Genomic DNA, 17,913 nt, shown 5'->3' with positions numbered 1-17,913 from the left:
AAGCCAATTTTAAAATTTAAGGTGCCATCACATTTTTTTTTTTCTTTTAAAATTAAATGGTTGGATAATTTATTCTGTTATTATTTTTTATCATACATGTATTTTTTTTATCAGAATCTAGATTTTAAATCTGCAGATAAAATAATCCTATTCCTTGTTAAATAAAAATCTCACGTCCACATCGAAAGGTGAGAGGTCAATCAAGCAAGTAAATTCGTTTCTCCAAGCCAACTGTCCACACCACAGTTGCCGTTGAACAGCACGCGTTCTGTCCACAAGGAAGATATGACAGATACATTTAATGAAGATATCGTCTGCAACGGCCATGAACACTGAGAGAAACAGACACACCAACAAACAAACAATCTATTATTAGATCCGCAAATGAACAGAACATTTAATGACGCGAGAAACTTCTATGACTTTTTGTTTAGCCTATCCTGGTATAACAACAAGTCTTGTCGATAAGGTTGAGTGTTAATGTATCAGAAAAATGGTGAAATTATAAAAATATTTATCCACATACTCTCCTCTTAAAGATTAATAAATATTCATAAGTTTTTCTAATTATATAGTCTAGATAATTATGTATAAACTTTTCTTTCTGATTGGATACACGTAGGAATCTAAAGTTGTAAATAAGTCAAGCTTTTAGCAAGCTTTTCGAATCTCTAACTTAGAAAAAAAAATTTTCATTTGAGCTTATTTGATAAATTTTACGAGTAAACTTTTAAATTTGAATCTATGAATGGATAATTTTTGTAAAAAATAAAAGAATCTATAAACCCTAAACAAATCTAGCTCAAGCTTAAATATACTTTTAATGAATTAAGTTGGAGCTTAAAAGAATTTAGCTCTGCTCTAGTTACTTCTTATGTACATCCTGGATCTAAAATAACTTATCATGATCATACATATGTATTTCTGAATATGATATGTATGACATGAATGTATATACACATGCATTTGCAACTGTTCTGTGACAAATATTCGGCTATGATATGCCTAATAATGAATATGCACATAAGATATTTGGTGAATATAAGTATGCAAATGCATGAATTTGATGAATTCTGAATCTGAAGAACTTTGACACTCTGCCTTAGATACAGAGGATATATTTGCACTCTTATTAGTTTCTCAGTACATTTGTGTATGTGGCGTTTAAGAGTGAGTTACTCAAGTGAGTAAATTGAGACTATTATGAGAAGTTATGTCTGTTTGATGATTACATTGATAAGACTATCTCAATATATTAGCAAGAGATTGTTAATTACAAGATTACTAGTAAGAGGTATGTATTCCTCTGAGGCTTGTGAGCCTAATATGTGAGTGCAATTCTGTTAATTATGCATTTGAGATAACCGGAAGTTATGAGTGTCATTACTAACTTGTAAATCTGACTTCAATCTGGAGCTGCGTGCTTATAATCTGAATCTAGAGCTGCATGCTCATAATTTGTATCTGGAGCTGCATGCTCATAAATATGTTTTCTGGAGCTATAAGCTCAAAATTGAATTTGAAGTTGGGTGCTCAAAATCTGATTTGAAAGCTGGATAGCTAAATCTAATATCTAAGATCTGTTATCTGATATCGGGGGCGAGTTTGGTTTGACAAGTCATAACATAAATAATTTGACAATCATGTGCATTATACTTTTGAATTATGCTCTGTAGTATCATATTTGTGATGCCATGAATATCTGTGATCTGTATTTCTATTAATGAGATCGAAGTGATATCTGCACACTATTGATATGAATGATTTGTTGAATGATTATTATCATCTGAAAATGATTGATGTCGAGCATTGATCTGCCGAGGAGTTTGAGGTATTCTGTATTATTGGGAGTGTACTGCTTGGTATTAATCATATAATTAATAATTATTATTATGGTTTTTACTCAATGAGTAACATCTTATATAAAATGCTAATATTTTTTCAGATTTTTGCTAGGAGATAATAACATTCAAATTCCCATATGTATAGACTAACAGAAATGGAACCAAAGTTGGATCAGCTGTATCTGCATATATCATCTCCTTAGATTTGTGTACATGTTTTTGTTACAGTTTGTATTCCTTATAGTCCACCATGTAATAAGATATACATGACTAGATTTTGTCATGTATATAATGTTGAATAAATTAGAATAATAAAACTCTAATTTATCAAGAAGAAGAAAAACACTCTTAAGAACTATCTAACAAAATTGCAAAGAAGAAGAACACTTAAGAAAGCTTTCAAAACGCTTTTATTTAAGCTTTGATCCTTGGATAATAAAACTCAAATACAAGGGGGGTATTTATAGATTACAAGAATCAATCTACACCATTCATTAAAATAAACACAAACTAATCTAGACCATTGAGATTAAAGAAATACTACCTAATTTTCACCTAACTAAAATGATGTAGGCAATGACATCAAATTAATTTGGTGTCCTAACTTTGACCTAACTTTGAATTTCAACAATTGGGCTAATATTGATCTTTAACACTCCCCCTCAATGTTAGCCCCCCATTCTTTGAATTACGTCAAGTTGACAGCGGAAATGTTCAAACTTTCCAACATTCAAGCTTTTTGTAAGCAAGTCCGCAATTTGCTTATCTGTTTTGACTTGCCTCATCTCAATTTCTTCTTGCAGAACTTTCTCTCTAACAAAGTGATAATGTACTTCCACATGTTTAGTTCTAGCATGAAAAACTGGATTTTCCGCTAGACGAATTGCTGATTGGTTATCACAGTACAACGGAACTGCATAATCTACTGGTTGATGTAGATCATTCATCAGTTGTATCAGCCAGGTGCTTTCTTGAGCTGCCATTGCTGCTGCTCGATACTCAGCTTCTGTGGTTGACAATGATACCGTCGGCTGTCTCTTACTACACCAAGAAATCGTTCCAGAACCAAGCTTAAACAAATACCCAGTTGTTGATCTCCTGGTATCATGATCTCCTGCATAGTCAGCATCACAGTAACCAACTAGTTTGCAATCTTTACCTTTCTTGTACAAAAGACCGTAGTCAATTGTACTCTTCACATATCTTAGTATTCGTCGAACTACTTCCAAATGATGCTTCTTTGGATTTTGCATGTATCGACTCATTACGCCAACTGCATAAGAAATGTCAGGTCGAGTCAGGGTTAAGTAGATCAAACTACCTACCAATTGTCGATACATCGTCGCATCTTCCAAATCTTTTCCTTCATGTGTACACATTTTGGCATTTGGTTCCATCGGCGTCGAAATTGGCTTGCACTCGAGCATTCCAAACCTCTTCAATAAATCTTTGGAATATTTTTGCTGACAAAGAAATATCCCTTCTTGTGAACGATCAATCTCTAGACCAAGGAAGTGCTTGAGTTGTCCAAGTTCCTTCATTTGGAAACGGACTGATAAATTCTCCTTTGTCTGAAGAACTTCTGCCTCATCATCACCGGTTATGATCAAATCATCCACATACACTAGTACGATAGCTAGTTTTCCTCCATTGGCTTTGACAAATAAGCTAGAATCTGCAGGTGTTACTGAATAACCACTTTGAGTTAGAAATTCAGCAATCTTACCATACCATGCCCTGGGAGCTTGTTTTAATCCATAGAGTGCTTTCTGTAGCTTACACACATATTCAGGATGATCTTGACTCTGGAAACCCATTGGTTGAACCATATAGATCTCCCGATCCAGCTCTCCATGAAGAAAAGCATTTTTAACATCCATCTGCCATAAACTCCAATCTTTGTTGGCCGCCAGTGCAAGTAGGACTCGTACTGTTGTAAGTTTCGCCACTGGACTAAACGTTTCATCATAGTCTAGTCCATATTGTTGAGAGAAACCATGCGCTACCAATCGTGCCTTGTACCTCTCGATTGACCCATCTGGACGACGCTTTATCTTGTAAACCCACTTACAGGATATGGGTTTCACATCTCTTGGCTTTGGTATAAGTTTCCAAGTTTGATTTTGCTCAAGTGCAGTAATTTCTTCTTTCATAGCTGTCATCCATTCTGAACTCTGCGATGCTTCTTCAAACGTCTCAGGTTCTGTTACAGCTTCTTCTTTAATTATAGCTGCATTGGCGTATTTGGGATTTGGCTTTCTAGTTCTTGTTGATCTTCGGAGTTGAGATTGTGGAGTTGATTCTTCCGGTTCACTGGACCCATCTTCTTCATCTGGTTGTTGATATACCCCAGTTTGCCAAGGATTCTGGCTTACTGTTTGTTCATCATCATTCTTCCATGGATCTTCAACTTTTTCTGGACTTGATTGAATTTGGACAGTATGCTCCCCCATATTCTGTTGCAGCTTGTCTTGAAATTCTTTTGAGTCTGGCAATACTCCCTTTTCTGAGGTCCACCATGAGGATGCTTCATCGAACACCACATCTCGTGATGTGTAGCACCTTCCACTTGTTGGATCACAACATTTCCACCCCTTTCTCTGGTTATCGTATCCCACAAAGATACATCTGATTGCTTTCTTATCGATCTTGCTACGTAGATTGTCAGGAACAAATACATAGCATACACAGCCAAATACTCGAAGGTAGCTAACTGTAGGTTTCTTTTTCCACAATTTCTCAAAGGGTGAAACAAAATCCAACCTTTGTTGAGGAAGTTTATTGATGACATGAGCTGCAGTTCTCATAGCTTCGCCCCAAAATCTTCCAGGTACGTTTTTCGCATGTAACATGCTCCGGCAAATTTCTGCAAGATGCCGGTTCTTTCTCTCAGCTACACCATTTTGTTGTGGCGTGTTGGCACAAGTGTACTGATGACGTATTTGACATGCCCGTAGAAATTGAGAGAACTCTCCTGAGCTATATTCTCCCCCATTGTCTGTGCGCAAGCAACGAATCTTTTGCTCCACTTCTCCTTCAATTATCTCTTTGAACTCTTTGAACTTTGAGAATGCTTCAGATTTGTCTTTCATGAAGAAAACCCATACATATCTAGAGAAATCGTCAATGAACGTCACCATATACCGCATTCCGCCAATTGATGTTTGTCTAACAGGTCCAAACACATCAGAGTGAATTAACTCTAATGGTTTCTTTGCTTTGAACTTTGACTCCTCATATGGCAGTTGATGTGCTTTACCATATTGACATCCTGCGCAGACTGTATCTGTTCTCACATCAAGTTGAGGAAGTCCTTCAAGCATCGACTTCTTCACCATCATACTTAGCTTGGAATAGCTAACATGCCCTAATCGCATGTGCCATAGATCTGCTGTCTCATTTTTCCTTGTCTTGTCTACATATGCAGACTCTGCTGACATCACATAGACCGACTCCAATCGTTGCCCCTCCATTATCGGTTTTTCTAAGATTTTAAGATAACGATATACCTTTACATCTTGAGGACCGAACAAGACATAGTGGCCTGATGATGTCAATTGAGCCACGGATAGCAAATTTTTCTTCATTCCCTGAACATGATAGACATCTTCGAGTGGAACTTGATTGGGATTATATCGAGGTGTAATAATAGCTTTACCAATGTGAGCTATTGGTAACCTTGAGTTATCAGCCGTTATCACAACACGATTTCCCTTATACTCAGATAGGTCTTGTAGCTTCTGTTTATCACCCGTCATGTGATTTGAGCAACCCGAGTCTACAATCCAATCATTCTTATAGTCTATTCGTTTTGCTGTTGTTACCGTAAGAGCTAATTCTTCTTCCTCCATAGCAAACGATGCTTCGGCATCCCAATCGTCTTCGATATTCTCCTTAGAACTGGAAGTAGCAGCATTACTTTCAGCGGACTTTTTCTTGGACCAACAATCTTTTGCCATATGGCCCATCTTCCCGCAATTGTAACACTCGCCATCAAACTTTCTACTACTGCCGCGATTCTTCGAAGCTCCCCCTGGACGAGAGCCTCCTTTTCCTTGGTGATTTTTCATCTTGTCACCACCCTTTTTAGATCCACCTTTGTTGTATTGTTTTGAACCACCTCTACTTTGGTTGGTGTAGAGCGCTTCCTCTTCACCCCTTAGCGAGACTCCTCCCATTTGTTTAGCCATAGCTTCTTGACCGGCCAACAAATTTTCAAACTCAACAAGAGATGGTTGTGTCGGCCATCCTTGTACTGCAGCAACAAAGCCTCGGTATTCGGGTCTCAAGCCATGGATAATTATTCTTTTTATCCTAGCTTCCCCAATAGCAGCTGTCGGATCTAATTCTGAAATTTCGCGACATATCGTCTTCACCTTGTGAAAGTATTGGGCAACCGTCATATCACGTTGCGCCATTGATAGAAGTTCATTCTCCAAAAGTTGCAATTTTGTATCGTTCTTCTTTGAAAAGAGTGTAGCAAACGTGTCCCACGCTTCTTTCGGTGTTTTGGCATCCCGAATGTGCTCCAACATTTCTTCTTCTATTGTGGTCTTTAAAGCAAACATTGCTTTGCCTGCTTTAATTTTCCACTTCCGTAAGACGCCGTTGGCATCTTCTACTGCCGGTTGTGTAACTTCACTACCACCGACGACTTCCCACAAGTCTTGACCTTGTAGGTAAGACTCCATACATGTTGCCCACATGTTGTAGTTTTGGTTGTTGAGCTTCTTGATTCCTCCACTGACATGAAGATCACCCATCTTTTGCCTTAAGTCAAATAAAATACCAAGAAAATTTCTTTCAGATGTGGAAGATCGGTTTAAGCTGCAACCACAGTGCCTACTTAAAATTATCTGTGTATTTAACTTGAACCTAGGTTCTGATACCAAATGTTGAATAAATTAGAATAATAAAACTCTAATTTATCAAGAAAAAGAAAAACACTCTTAAGAACTATCTAACAAAATTGCAAAGAAGAAGAACACTTAAGAAAGCTTTCAAAACGCTTTTATTTAAGCTTTGATCCTTGGATAATAAAACTCAAATACAAGGGGGGTATTTATAGATTACAAGAATCAATCTACACCATTCATTAAAATAAACACAAACTAATCTAGACCATTGAGATTAAAGAAATACTACCTAATTTTCACCTAACTAAAATGATGTAGGCAATGACATCAAATTAATTTGGTGTCCTAACTTTGACCTAACTTTGAATTTCAACAATTGGGCTAATATTGATCTTTAACATATAATTATATATGATTATATGTGAAAAGTAAGAAATTTTTTGATACTAGTTTATATTGTCTAATACATGGTATGACCTATAGCTTTGTTAAAATATCTATACAATATATTATGTATACGTGGTGTAATCATAAGTATTCAAATCCTTTATTGTATATATAATCATATATAATTATATTGTATACAATATATTATGTATACAGTATATTACTTAAAAAGTTATTGCCAAATATTGTCTTTTACTAAACACTTCTAATTTGAACAACTCTATATCACAACTATTAGCTAAAAGCTAATAGTTTTAGCTAACAGTTAATATAACAGCTAATAATTACTCTCTCTGTCCTAAAATATAAGTCGTTTAAGGTTTTTACACAAGTATTAAGAAAATAATTAATTCTCCTATATTATAACAAAACTAAAGGTAATTTGACCAAATTACCTATTATGTCAAAACCAAAAATAGCTTATGGATGTATTTATTGCATCTCATGTAAATATGGGTAATATTGAAAAACCATCATTTAATAAAATACTCAAATGACTTATATTTTGAAACGAATCAAATACTAAAATAGTTAATACCGCGAATTACACACTCCACGAAGAAGGAAGACAAGTCAATTTCTTAATATTAAGGAGACGTGTTCACATTTTATACACAACGAAGAGATGGACTTGAATTCAATTAGCCCCACATTTCAAAGGAAGACGATGGTACATACAGCTAGCTGCTCACTCTCACTCATGGTAGTAATGAAATCAGAAAAGTTGAAAACTCATGAATAGATATTTTTCTTTGTTTATTTAATTATTATGTCCAATTTTGATTTATAGGATCGAGAATAAACTCAATTATCAATTAGAAGTATAATTTAATTTCGTATATTCCATTTTTAAACCGAAATTATTATTTGAAGATACAATTCAAAATGGATGTATTTTCTTGAAACTTCGTACATTTAAATAAATTTCATTTTCCAAAATTTTAATTTTAATTTTAATTTTAATTTTAAAATAAAACTGACAATCCTAATACGTGTAAAACTCCTACGGTATGATTTCTTTTCCTTTCTAATACTTTAGTTTTATTTCCGTGAGGGGTAATAGATCAAAACATCAGTTTCATGAAGGTTTTTGTGTTCAGGATTGATTATAGGCTGTGTCGTTTTAATAGCTGGGGTCAAGCTTGTATATGTCACTATTGGCACATTTATTTTTCTCTCACCATCTTAGATGACGCCAAAAGAGCTGTCTGTTTATCTATCTATTTAATTATCTGTCAGCACTTTTCAAATAAAGCTAATTTTAAATTTTAGGACCAAAACAATTAAAGCTTTTATTTATTTATTTTAAATTTGTAACTTAGAATAGTTAAGAAATAAAGTAGTTGAATAAATTCATTACTCACTTTGCTAGCATGATTTGCTTTGTAATTTCCATTATTGACTTAGTTTTAATTTTTTTTTTCCATCAATATCAAATTTCATTGTAGTCTTTTTAGTTGGAGAAAGAGTTGATTTTTGAAATTTAAATTAGTAACTTTTTTAATATAATTTGTTTATTGTTATATGTTAAGTTCTGAAAAGAGGTTTTTTTTTTATTTATTATTATTTATTATTTTTTTCGTCACTGAATTAATTTGTAGCTACGATTATTTTAATTTAATAAGAGATTTATATCTCACTTGCAATAAATAAATGACTACTTGATGATTAAATATTTTTAATGTATTTTTTTGCTTATATTTTGAATATTTTTTATCTGAAAGAAAATAGTGTTTATAAAATTAGAAAAAACTAGAACTATATATTTCTGTTTTGGATCACTTTTTAAGATTTGAAGAATTTATTTGTACGTGCATATATATTTTTCTCTAATGTCCTAGGTAAGTAGTACTGCCACTATAGTCAAAATGATTACCATTATCAATTTAGATCATCTTCAAATTTTTTTTTTTTTTTTGTATTACCTAGTAGCAAAAAATAATTAATTATTATTTTTCACTATCGTTGTATGTAGATATTAATTTTGGATTGAGGGCAGAGTGTTAGAGATTGAGTGATGATTTGATTTTCTTTTTGAGAACCTATTAGGATTTTAAGAATTTACATTTATAAATTAGGGATTAAAGGATTATGTGTAAGGATTATATTGAACTTTATTTTGATACTATTTTATTATATAAAAATAGAATTAAGTACATAAAAAGTAATATTATAAGTAACTTGTACAGCAAAGTCCAATAAAAAATTAAACAATTATATTTATTTTAATCTAAACAAAAATTTATACTTTAATATTATATAGATAAAAAAAATTAAAAGAGTATAAAAAATAAGTATAGAACGAGTATGTTAAGTGCAACACACCTCATAAAAAAGACTATAGTTTAATTAAAAATGAAAAAATAACCTAATTCTAAGTTATAAGAAATCAATTTTTATTATTTTTAGTTTTTAATGCAGGTTTGAATTTTCCTATTATGTATTTCAATTTTATTTTTTAATTTCTGAATTTCTCTTTTAAAATAAAATAGATTTTTATTTTTTTGAACAAAAATTGAATTTAATTTATCCAAAAAACAAAAATAGTGTAACACTAACTCAGTTATACTGAAACGCAAAAGTAGTTACCAAAATCAACAAGAAAGGAACTTTAACTTCTAATAACATAATTGTACATACAAATTTAACTTTATACCAGGAAAGTTAAAAATATTGAGATCCCATAACTTCCATATCCATCTCAATCCTATCAAAGATTAATTCTTGTTCATTATTGAAGAAAAGATTCCAGTTTTCCTCGTCAAAAGAAAAGTTACTCCACCAATCATTTTCCTTACTACTGCTTTCCCCTTCCGAGAATGTGGAGGCACTTTCTCCTGCAAAAGGGTTTGTGGTGTTTGATTGATTTTCTATTTTATTATCAAACGGTGGAAATGCAACAGGCGTAGGAGCCTTGTCATAGCCATTGTCATTTTGACGGTGATCTTTATCTTTTGCAGTTGCAGTAAATAAAGATATATTTTTTGAGAGTTTACGGGGTCGAGGCTTTATTATTTTTACTGTTTTGCCTTTCTCATTATCTTCCTCACGATAAGGACTACTAGGCTTCAGTTTCTTGCGCATATGAGTGTTCCAGAAATTCTTTACATCATTTGCTGTTCTTCCTGGCAGTCTGCCAGCTATTAGTGTCCATCTGAATCAATAAAACGTGAATTGGTCAGATTTAATTCATTACTGCACTACAATAAATTACTTCTTTCAACAGAATAATCTAAAAGCTATCAAAGGACAAAAATTTAATTAGTAGCAATACTATTCTATCTACCATAAGATAATCTCGAATTAACAGTCATTATCGACACTATATAGACAAGTATCGAAATTGAGTGACCTGTTTCCCAGTAGGTTGTGAAGCTTGATCATTAGGTCAATCTCATCTAATGTGAATTTTCCTCTTTTAATGTCTGGTTTAAGATAGTTTAACCACCTTAATCTACAACTTTTTCTGCATCTATTCAACCCTGCAATATTTTACATATTATATAAACATAGCTTCCATTTAAATGCTTACAACTTAGTTATTTATTCTTAATTATTTGCAGGCATACATTAATGTTTTTCAAAAATAAAAAGTATATATAGATATAAAGAGAGAACCAGCTCTTGAAGGGACTGTATGCCATTTTCCTTCTCCATGTCTTTGAATGCAGCTTCTGAGAAGGCCGTCTTCAGCAGGAGTCCAAGCACCTTTTCTAACTACTCCGACTGGTATAGGGCGCTCCATGGGCATACAATATATATCCTGCCCTAAAAGGCCAATACAACCACTATATAAATAAGCTATATATAACCACTATATATATATGTAAAAGCTATTGTCTCGATGGGTTATGTCAGCAACCAACATCCAACGTTCCAAATTATTAAGTCTGTTTTTAGGTGGAACAAAGGCATCCCCTTGCTTAGAGTTACCAATGACTCCTGACTCTCATATGATTAGACAACAGTATGATTGCGTACAGTTTTAATTTGTTTTATCGTAGGAGTAGCGATTGGGGGGCACAAATTGTGCCACATAAGTGTGGCAGAAAAGTTTCTTTTGTCAATGCAAAGTCCTAAATACCCTTGTTATTTTTTAGAGGTGAATATGTAGGAAATGTTTCTCTCTCCTTCCATGTATTCCCCTTTCTTTACCCTTCAAGCTGCATGAAATGTCATTAGACGAAAAATCAAATCCACGATTGTCACTCAATAGCCTATCTACCAAAATAATGAGAATATAATTTTTTTTATTAAAATGAGAGCATTTATAATTAAACACTGAGAAAAAAATAGTAACAAATTTTAAAAATCTTCATTTCTATTAATTTAGTTCATAAATGGAGCAATAAATTCAAATTAGATAAATATTTTTATTTATTTTATTCTGGCCAACTTTTCATTTTTTGCATAATTTGTTTCTTATGCAAATTATTTAAAATTTAAGAGGCAGTTACCATCGGATTAAAAAGTTTATTAATCACAACCATTGTATCAATACCCTAATCTTAAAGCCATTTCTGAATCTTTTTTTTTCGATAATAGAAAACCTCACGCCACCATCCTCTTCTTCATCTCTTTTTGACTCTTCTCCCTGAAACTCTAATCATTATCTCATTTCTTGAACAAGCGTAGGCTCAAAGGTTTTAATATTCGAATAGAGTGCTAATTCTGACCTATAACGAGCTCTCTAACTTGTTTATGGCCACATCCACCCCAGGTGTTGAATGTTTTATCTCATTAAAATTCTTTACTATTTTGTTTCTATTCAGATATGAATTTGGTGGATTTTGAATCACACATTTTATTTTATTTTCTCTCCCCAATTCATTTGATATTTAATTGTAAGGTATTAATTAATATAGTATTTTGATCATTTCCTTTTTTTATTTGCCTTGTGTGTTTTGTTTGTATCAAGCTAAGCAAGAGAAGAATATGCTACAAGCTATAAATAGTCATTACTTAGCTTAGCTTTGTACGTAAATAGTAAGTGAAAGCTATTTATCTTATTCAAATGAACATACATCGACTAATGTTTATATGTATGATTCTCAATTGATGAAGTAAGATTCACTTTTCCAATTATTACATATTTGATAATTGTGGAATTTTGAAAGAAAAATGGAAATGCACAAGATGATTAATAATGTTTTGCATTTCATTAAATTAATAAAAGAATGTGCTTATTTATAGGCTTACAAGTGAATCAAATAAGACCTAGAAATACTCATAAAAATCATTAATCTTAATAATAAAAATATCAAATTCTATGCAGAAAATGTACACTAAATAAAATTAAAATCTCAAAATATTTTTAATAATATTATTTTGAATTAATCCTAACATTCTCTCTTAATTCAAACATAATATTTTTTATTACAATAATTAACAATTAAAAATTTTTAATCTAGCGTTTGAAAAACTTCTCTTCAATTAATTTTGTTGAAGCACATCTCTCCAACTCATCATTTTGATGCACTTCTCACCAAATATTGATGCACTTCTCATCAAACTACCAAATGAATTTTAATTGTTCTTTTTTTTTTTGAAGCACTTCTCTTCAAATATTGATACACTTCTCATCACTTTCTTTATTTTGAAGCACATCTCTCCAATATTGTTCTCTTGGAGCACATCTCTTCAATACTCAAAAAAAAGTTTCTTCCTCTGATACCAAAGTACGACCCAGAACGAAAACTTCTCTCATGCAAGTTTGGATCCAAGGCTTTGATACCATGTTGAGATTTTAGAAGGAAAAATGGAAATGTACAAGATGATTAATAATGTTTTGCACTTCATTAAATTAACAAAAGAATGTGCCTATTTATAGGCTTACAAGTGAATCAAATTAGACCTAAAAATACTCCTAAAAATCATTAATCCTAATAACAAAAATATCAAATTTTATGCAGAGAATCTGCACTAAATAAAATTGAAATCTCAAAATATTTTTAATAATATTATTTTGAATTAATCCTAACAATAGGCGTTCCACGTGCACCCAATTAAGTGATCAGTTATATTGTTACTACAATCAATAAGAAAGTAACTTTAACTTCTAAAAACCTAATTGTACTTACAAATTTAACTCTATATATACAAGCTACACCAAGAAAGTTAAAGATCTTGACATCCCATAATTCCCATATCATCTCAATCTCGTCAAAGATTAATTCTTGTTCTTCACTGAAGAAAAGATTCAAGATTTCCTCATCAAAAGAAAAGTTAGTCCACCAATCATTTTCCTTGCGACTGCTCTCCCCTTCAAAGAATGTAGGGGCACTTCCTCCTGCAAAAGGGTTTGTGGTGTTTGATTGATTATTTATTTTATTATCATCTTTATTATCTAATGGTGGAAATGCAACAGGCACATAAGTCTTCCCATTGTCAAGATTATTACTACCATTTGCAGTAAATAAAGATGTATTTTTTGAGAGTTTACGGGGTCGAAGCTTCATTATTTTTACTGTTTTGCCTTTCATATCATCTTCCTCACAACAAGGATTACTAGGCTTCAGCTTCTTACGCATGTGGGTGGTCCACAAATTCTTTACCATCATTTGTTGTTCGTCCTGGTAGTCTGGCAGCTATTAGTGACCATCTGCTTCAATAAAACGTGAATTGGTCAGATTTAATTCATAAGTGCGCCACAATGACGAATACTTTAGTTTTGTTTTCCATAAAAGGGACTATTTGATGAAAGTTTTTGTGTTCCGGAATGGATTATAGACTGTCATTTTAATGGCTGGGCAACAGGTGCGGAGCTACACTATGCCCGGTGTCGGCATGCACCCACCGTCAAATTAAAAAAAAAAAAAACTTTTATTAATTGCGATTTTAATGGCTTGGGGACAAGCATGTAGCTTTATTTTTGTCTTACCATCTTAGATCCCAAAACAGCTATTTGATCCCAAAACAGTTACCTGTCTATTTAATTAGTACTTCCATTACATAATATTTATTATATTTAAGAAAATATTTTATTCTAAAATACTTATAATATTTGTGGTTTTAAGGAATAATAAATATTTTTTTTCATGTTTACCCTTTATATATGACTAATAATTATTACTTCAATTTAATAATTTTCTTACATAATTAGTATTAAATTAAGGGTAATATAGATAATTTACTCAATAATTTATTGTAATTAAGACAAATTTAATGATTTTATTAGGAGACATAAATTTCCAAATAAAGCTAATTTTAAATTTAGGACCAAATTAAATAATGCTTTTATTTTTGGGTCAATTAAATTCATATTTTTCCATGTTTGCAAAAGATAAAAAAATTTAAAAATAATAAAAAATGGAATGAGTTGTTAGATTAATATGAATAGAAGAATAAATTTTTTATATTTTAATATTATAATTATTCAAAATCAATTTAGTTTGACCCGTTAATGGAAAAGTCAAGATTATCTGATGAGCTGATTCATGGCAATCATAGTCAAGAAGAAATCAACTGAAAAATTCAGATCATTTTCTTGAGAGAGAATCGAAAAATACAGGTACAAAGAGAGATGATTTCTCATACAGATCTCTATTGCTCTTAAACTAAGAAAAATAACCGTCAATGCCAGCTGGCAACTTATTGAAAATAAATTAGAGCCACAAGATCAAAATAGTATTCATATTAGTATACTTTCACCCCCCCCCCCCTTCAAGATGGAGTTGGTGGGAAATCAACCAACCCAATCTTGGAAAGAAGACGAGAGAACATAGAAGCACTGAGATTCTTTGTAAACACATCTGCTAATTGGTGTTTTGACGGCACATGAGCAGTGGTAATGAACCCATTTTGAAGCTGATTACGAACCACATGACAATCAATGTCAATATGTTTCGTTCTTTCATGGAACACGGGATTTGCTGCTATGTGTAAAGCAGCCTGGTTGTCACAAAATAATGGAATGGGAAGATACAAAGATAACTGGAGATCTTGAAGCACATAAGAAATCCACTTCAACTCACACACAGTAACAGCCATGGCACGGTACTCAGCCTCTACAATAGATCTACTAACAGTGTTTTGTTTTTTTGTTTTCCATGAAATTAAGGAATTCCCCAAGTAAATGGAATATCCAGTAAGGGACTTTCTAGTGGTGAGGCAAGAGGCCCAATCAGCATCACAGAAAGCTTGTAGTTGAAAAGAATTGGTGGCAGGAAAAAACAATCCTTTTGTTGGATAAGTTTTCAAGTACTTCAACACATGAATAGCAGCTTTTAAGTGTGTTGTAGTAGGGGCTTGCATGAATTGACTCAGTTGCTGAACTGAGTAAGTTACATCTGGTCTTGTTAAATTGAGGTAGAGCAAGCGGCCCACTAAACTTCGATATTGTTCAGGATCCTTCAATAAATCACCGTCATCTGGTTTAAGTTTTAGACCCTGGATTAAAGGAGTATGTACTGCAGTGGCATCTTGTATACTAACCTCCTGTACCAAATCCATTATATATTTTCTTTGTGTAACACATAGGCCCGTTTCTGATCTAGCTATCTCCAAACCTAAGAAAAACTTAGCATAGCCTAGATCTTTGATAGTAAATTTGTCATGTAAAAACTGCTTGACATCAACAATCAACTTTTCATCAAATCCAGTAATCAAAATATCATCTATGTATAATAATAAAGCCAAAAAATCATTGTTTGTACCTTTTGTAAAAAGACAATGATCATTTTGGGACTGTTGAAACCCATACTCTCCTAAATGCTTGGTAAGTTCTTTATTCCATTGACGGCCTGCTTGCTTCAAGCCATACAAAGATCTTTGTAACTTGCAGACCTGTCCTGGAATGGCTTTTGTGTAACCTGCTGGAGGTATCATATATATATCTTCATCAAGAAAACCATGGAGATATGCATTATTGATATCCAATTGATGCAAGGACCACCCTTTAGAAGCAACAACTGCCAAAAATATTCTAACAGTCACTAGTTTAGCCACAGGGGAAAAAGTTTCAGTATAATCTAATCCCAATAATTGTGTATAACCCTTGGCAACTAAACGTGCCTTATACCGGTCAACACTCCCATCTGATTTGTACTTTACCCTGTACACCCATTTAGAACCAATAGGTTTCTTACCCTTTGGTAAATCAGTTAGAACCCAAGTCTTGTTCTCCTCTAATGCTGCAAGTTCCTTTTGCATGGCTTGCACCCAATTAAGGTCTTTATTAGCTTGATGAAAAGAAACAGGCTCTGGAATCTTTGACACGTTGGATACAAAAGAAGTATATGATGAACTAATGCATAAGGATGTAGGTAAAAGTGCAGAACGGGGATGGAGAGTAGAAATACCTGAGATAGATCGCTGAGTAACAGATGATGTACCATTGGTATGTGCTGCTGCCACAAAATCTTGAAGCCAAGATGGTTTTTGTGTCACTCTATTACTCCATCTAATGACTGGTTGAGAATCTATATGTTCTAATCTAGTTTCATGATCTGAATGACTATGTGCATCTGATATAATATGACTCTCCTGAATATCTAATGAATCATGTAATTGGGTAAGCAAGTTTGAAGGTTCGGAAGAAGGAGAATTTGATAAAGAGGAATTATTTTCAAGATCATGGTGAAAATCATTAATTGGTTCTAGTATATTTGGTAAAACAGGTGTATCATGGGTAATGGAGTGGGAAATTTGGAAAGGAAATTGTTGTTCATGAAAAAGTACATCTCGAGAATGAAAAATGGTTTTAGAATTAATATTGAACAATTTATATGCTTTATGGTTTTGGGAGTAACCAAGTAAAACTGCAGGTTGTGCTCTATGATCGAATTTTGTTTTGTGAGGGTTTGTATTTGTTGCAAAACAAAGGCAACCAATAGTTCTGAAATATGAGATATCAGGAGGTTTACCATTCAATTCCTCATAAGGTGACTTCCAATCTAAAACCACAGTAGGTATTCTATTTATAACATGAGTTGCTGCCAATAGACATTCAGACCAGAAATTTTTAGGAAAATGACCTTGGAACATAAATGCCCTTGCTATTTGTAACAAACTCCTATGTTTTCTCTCTACCACACCATTTTGTTGGGGAGTGTATATGCAAGATCTTTGATGCATTATACCCTTAGATTGAAATAATTCCCTACATTGAGTATTCAAAAACTCAGTTCCATTGTCGGTTCTAACCTTTTGCACTTTAACTCCAAATTGTGTTTCAATTAACTGCAAGTAATGGCTTAAAACTGAACAAACTTGATGCTTAGTATTTATCATATACACCCATGTATACCTAGATTTATCTTCCACTATAGTTACCATGAATTTTGCTCCAGTTATAGACTGCACACCATAAGGACCCCACAGATCTATGTGTATTAATTGGAATAATTTTTCTGATTTTGTAACATTTGTAGGAAAAGGAACTCTTGATTGCTTAGAAATAGGACATATTGAGCATTCAATATCACACAATTCATCATGATCAAGTACACCAGCATATCTCAGTCTTTGATTAGAAACATGTCCTAGTCTAGAATGCCAAAGTTTAAACTTTTGTATTTTCCTACTATTTTCAGTACAAGTAGTCATACATTTACTACTTACAATATCAAAAGACTTCTTATTCAGCAAATATAAACCATCTTGCTCATGACCAATGGCAATCTTCTCGTTACTTTGCAAATCCTGAAAAATAGAACAATTTGGTAAGGATTTAACTGCAATTTTATTTGTTTTGGTTAATGATGTTACTGAGATCAGATTACATTTGAAAGAAGGTATGTAAAGGACATTGGTCAAAATAATTCTGT

At 32.8% G+C, this 17,913-nt stretch overlaps 1 protein-coding gene across 1 annotated transcript; it reads right to left on the bottom strand.

The window, feature by feature from the left end:
* Positions 1 to 9,732: 9,732 nt before the first annotated feature.
* Positions 9,733 to 11,053, bottom strand: LOC105640721 (transcription factor MYB114). The gene is made up of 3 exons (XM_012225116.4): positions 10,766 to 11,053; positions 10,500 to 10,629; positions 9,733 to 10,301 (listed from the first exon to the last, which is right to left on the bottom strand). Exons 1-3 carry the CDS (start codon positions 10,896 to 10,898, stop codon positions 9,812 to 9,814), a joined length of 753 nt encoding a protein of 250 aa, XP_012080506.1. The 5' UTR covers positions 10,899 to 11,053; the 3' UTR covers positions 9,733 to 9,811.
* Between the last annotated feature and the right edge of the window lie 6,860 nt (positions 11,054 to 17,913).

This window comes from Jatropha curcas, chromosome 10 (genome assembly GCF_041381405.1).
Source record: "Jatropha curcas cultivar XTBG-Jc1 chromosome 10, XTBG_Jcur_1.0, whole genome shotgun sequence".
Lineage (NCBI taxonomy): Eukaryota > Viridiplantae > Streptophyta > Magnoliopsida > Malpighiales > Euphorbiaceae > Jatropha > Jatropha curcas.
Note: the sequence above shows the minus strand (reverse complement) of the source record. Positions and strands in the feature narration are given on the sequence as shown.

What these genes read in the sequence shown, in the direction of transcription:
- LOC105640721 (XM_012225116.4), bottom strand. Translation starts at nt 10,898, where the DNA reads ATGCCCATGGAGCGCCCTATACCAGTCGGAGTAGTTAGAAAAGGTGCT. An exon ending in TACAGTCCCTTCAAGAGCTG is followed by an intron (nt 10,630 to 10,765) that starts GTTCTCTCTTTA and finishes AAAATATTGCAG; the next exon opens with GGTTGAATAGATGCAGAAAA. An exon ending in CACAACCTACTGGGAAACAG is followed by an intron (nt 10,302 to 10,499) that starts GTCACTCAATTT and finishes TTATTGATTCAG; the next exon opens with ATGGACACTAATAGCTGGCA.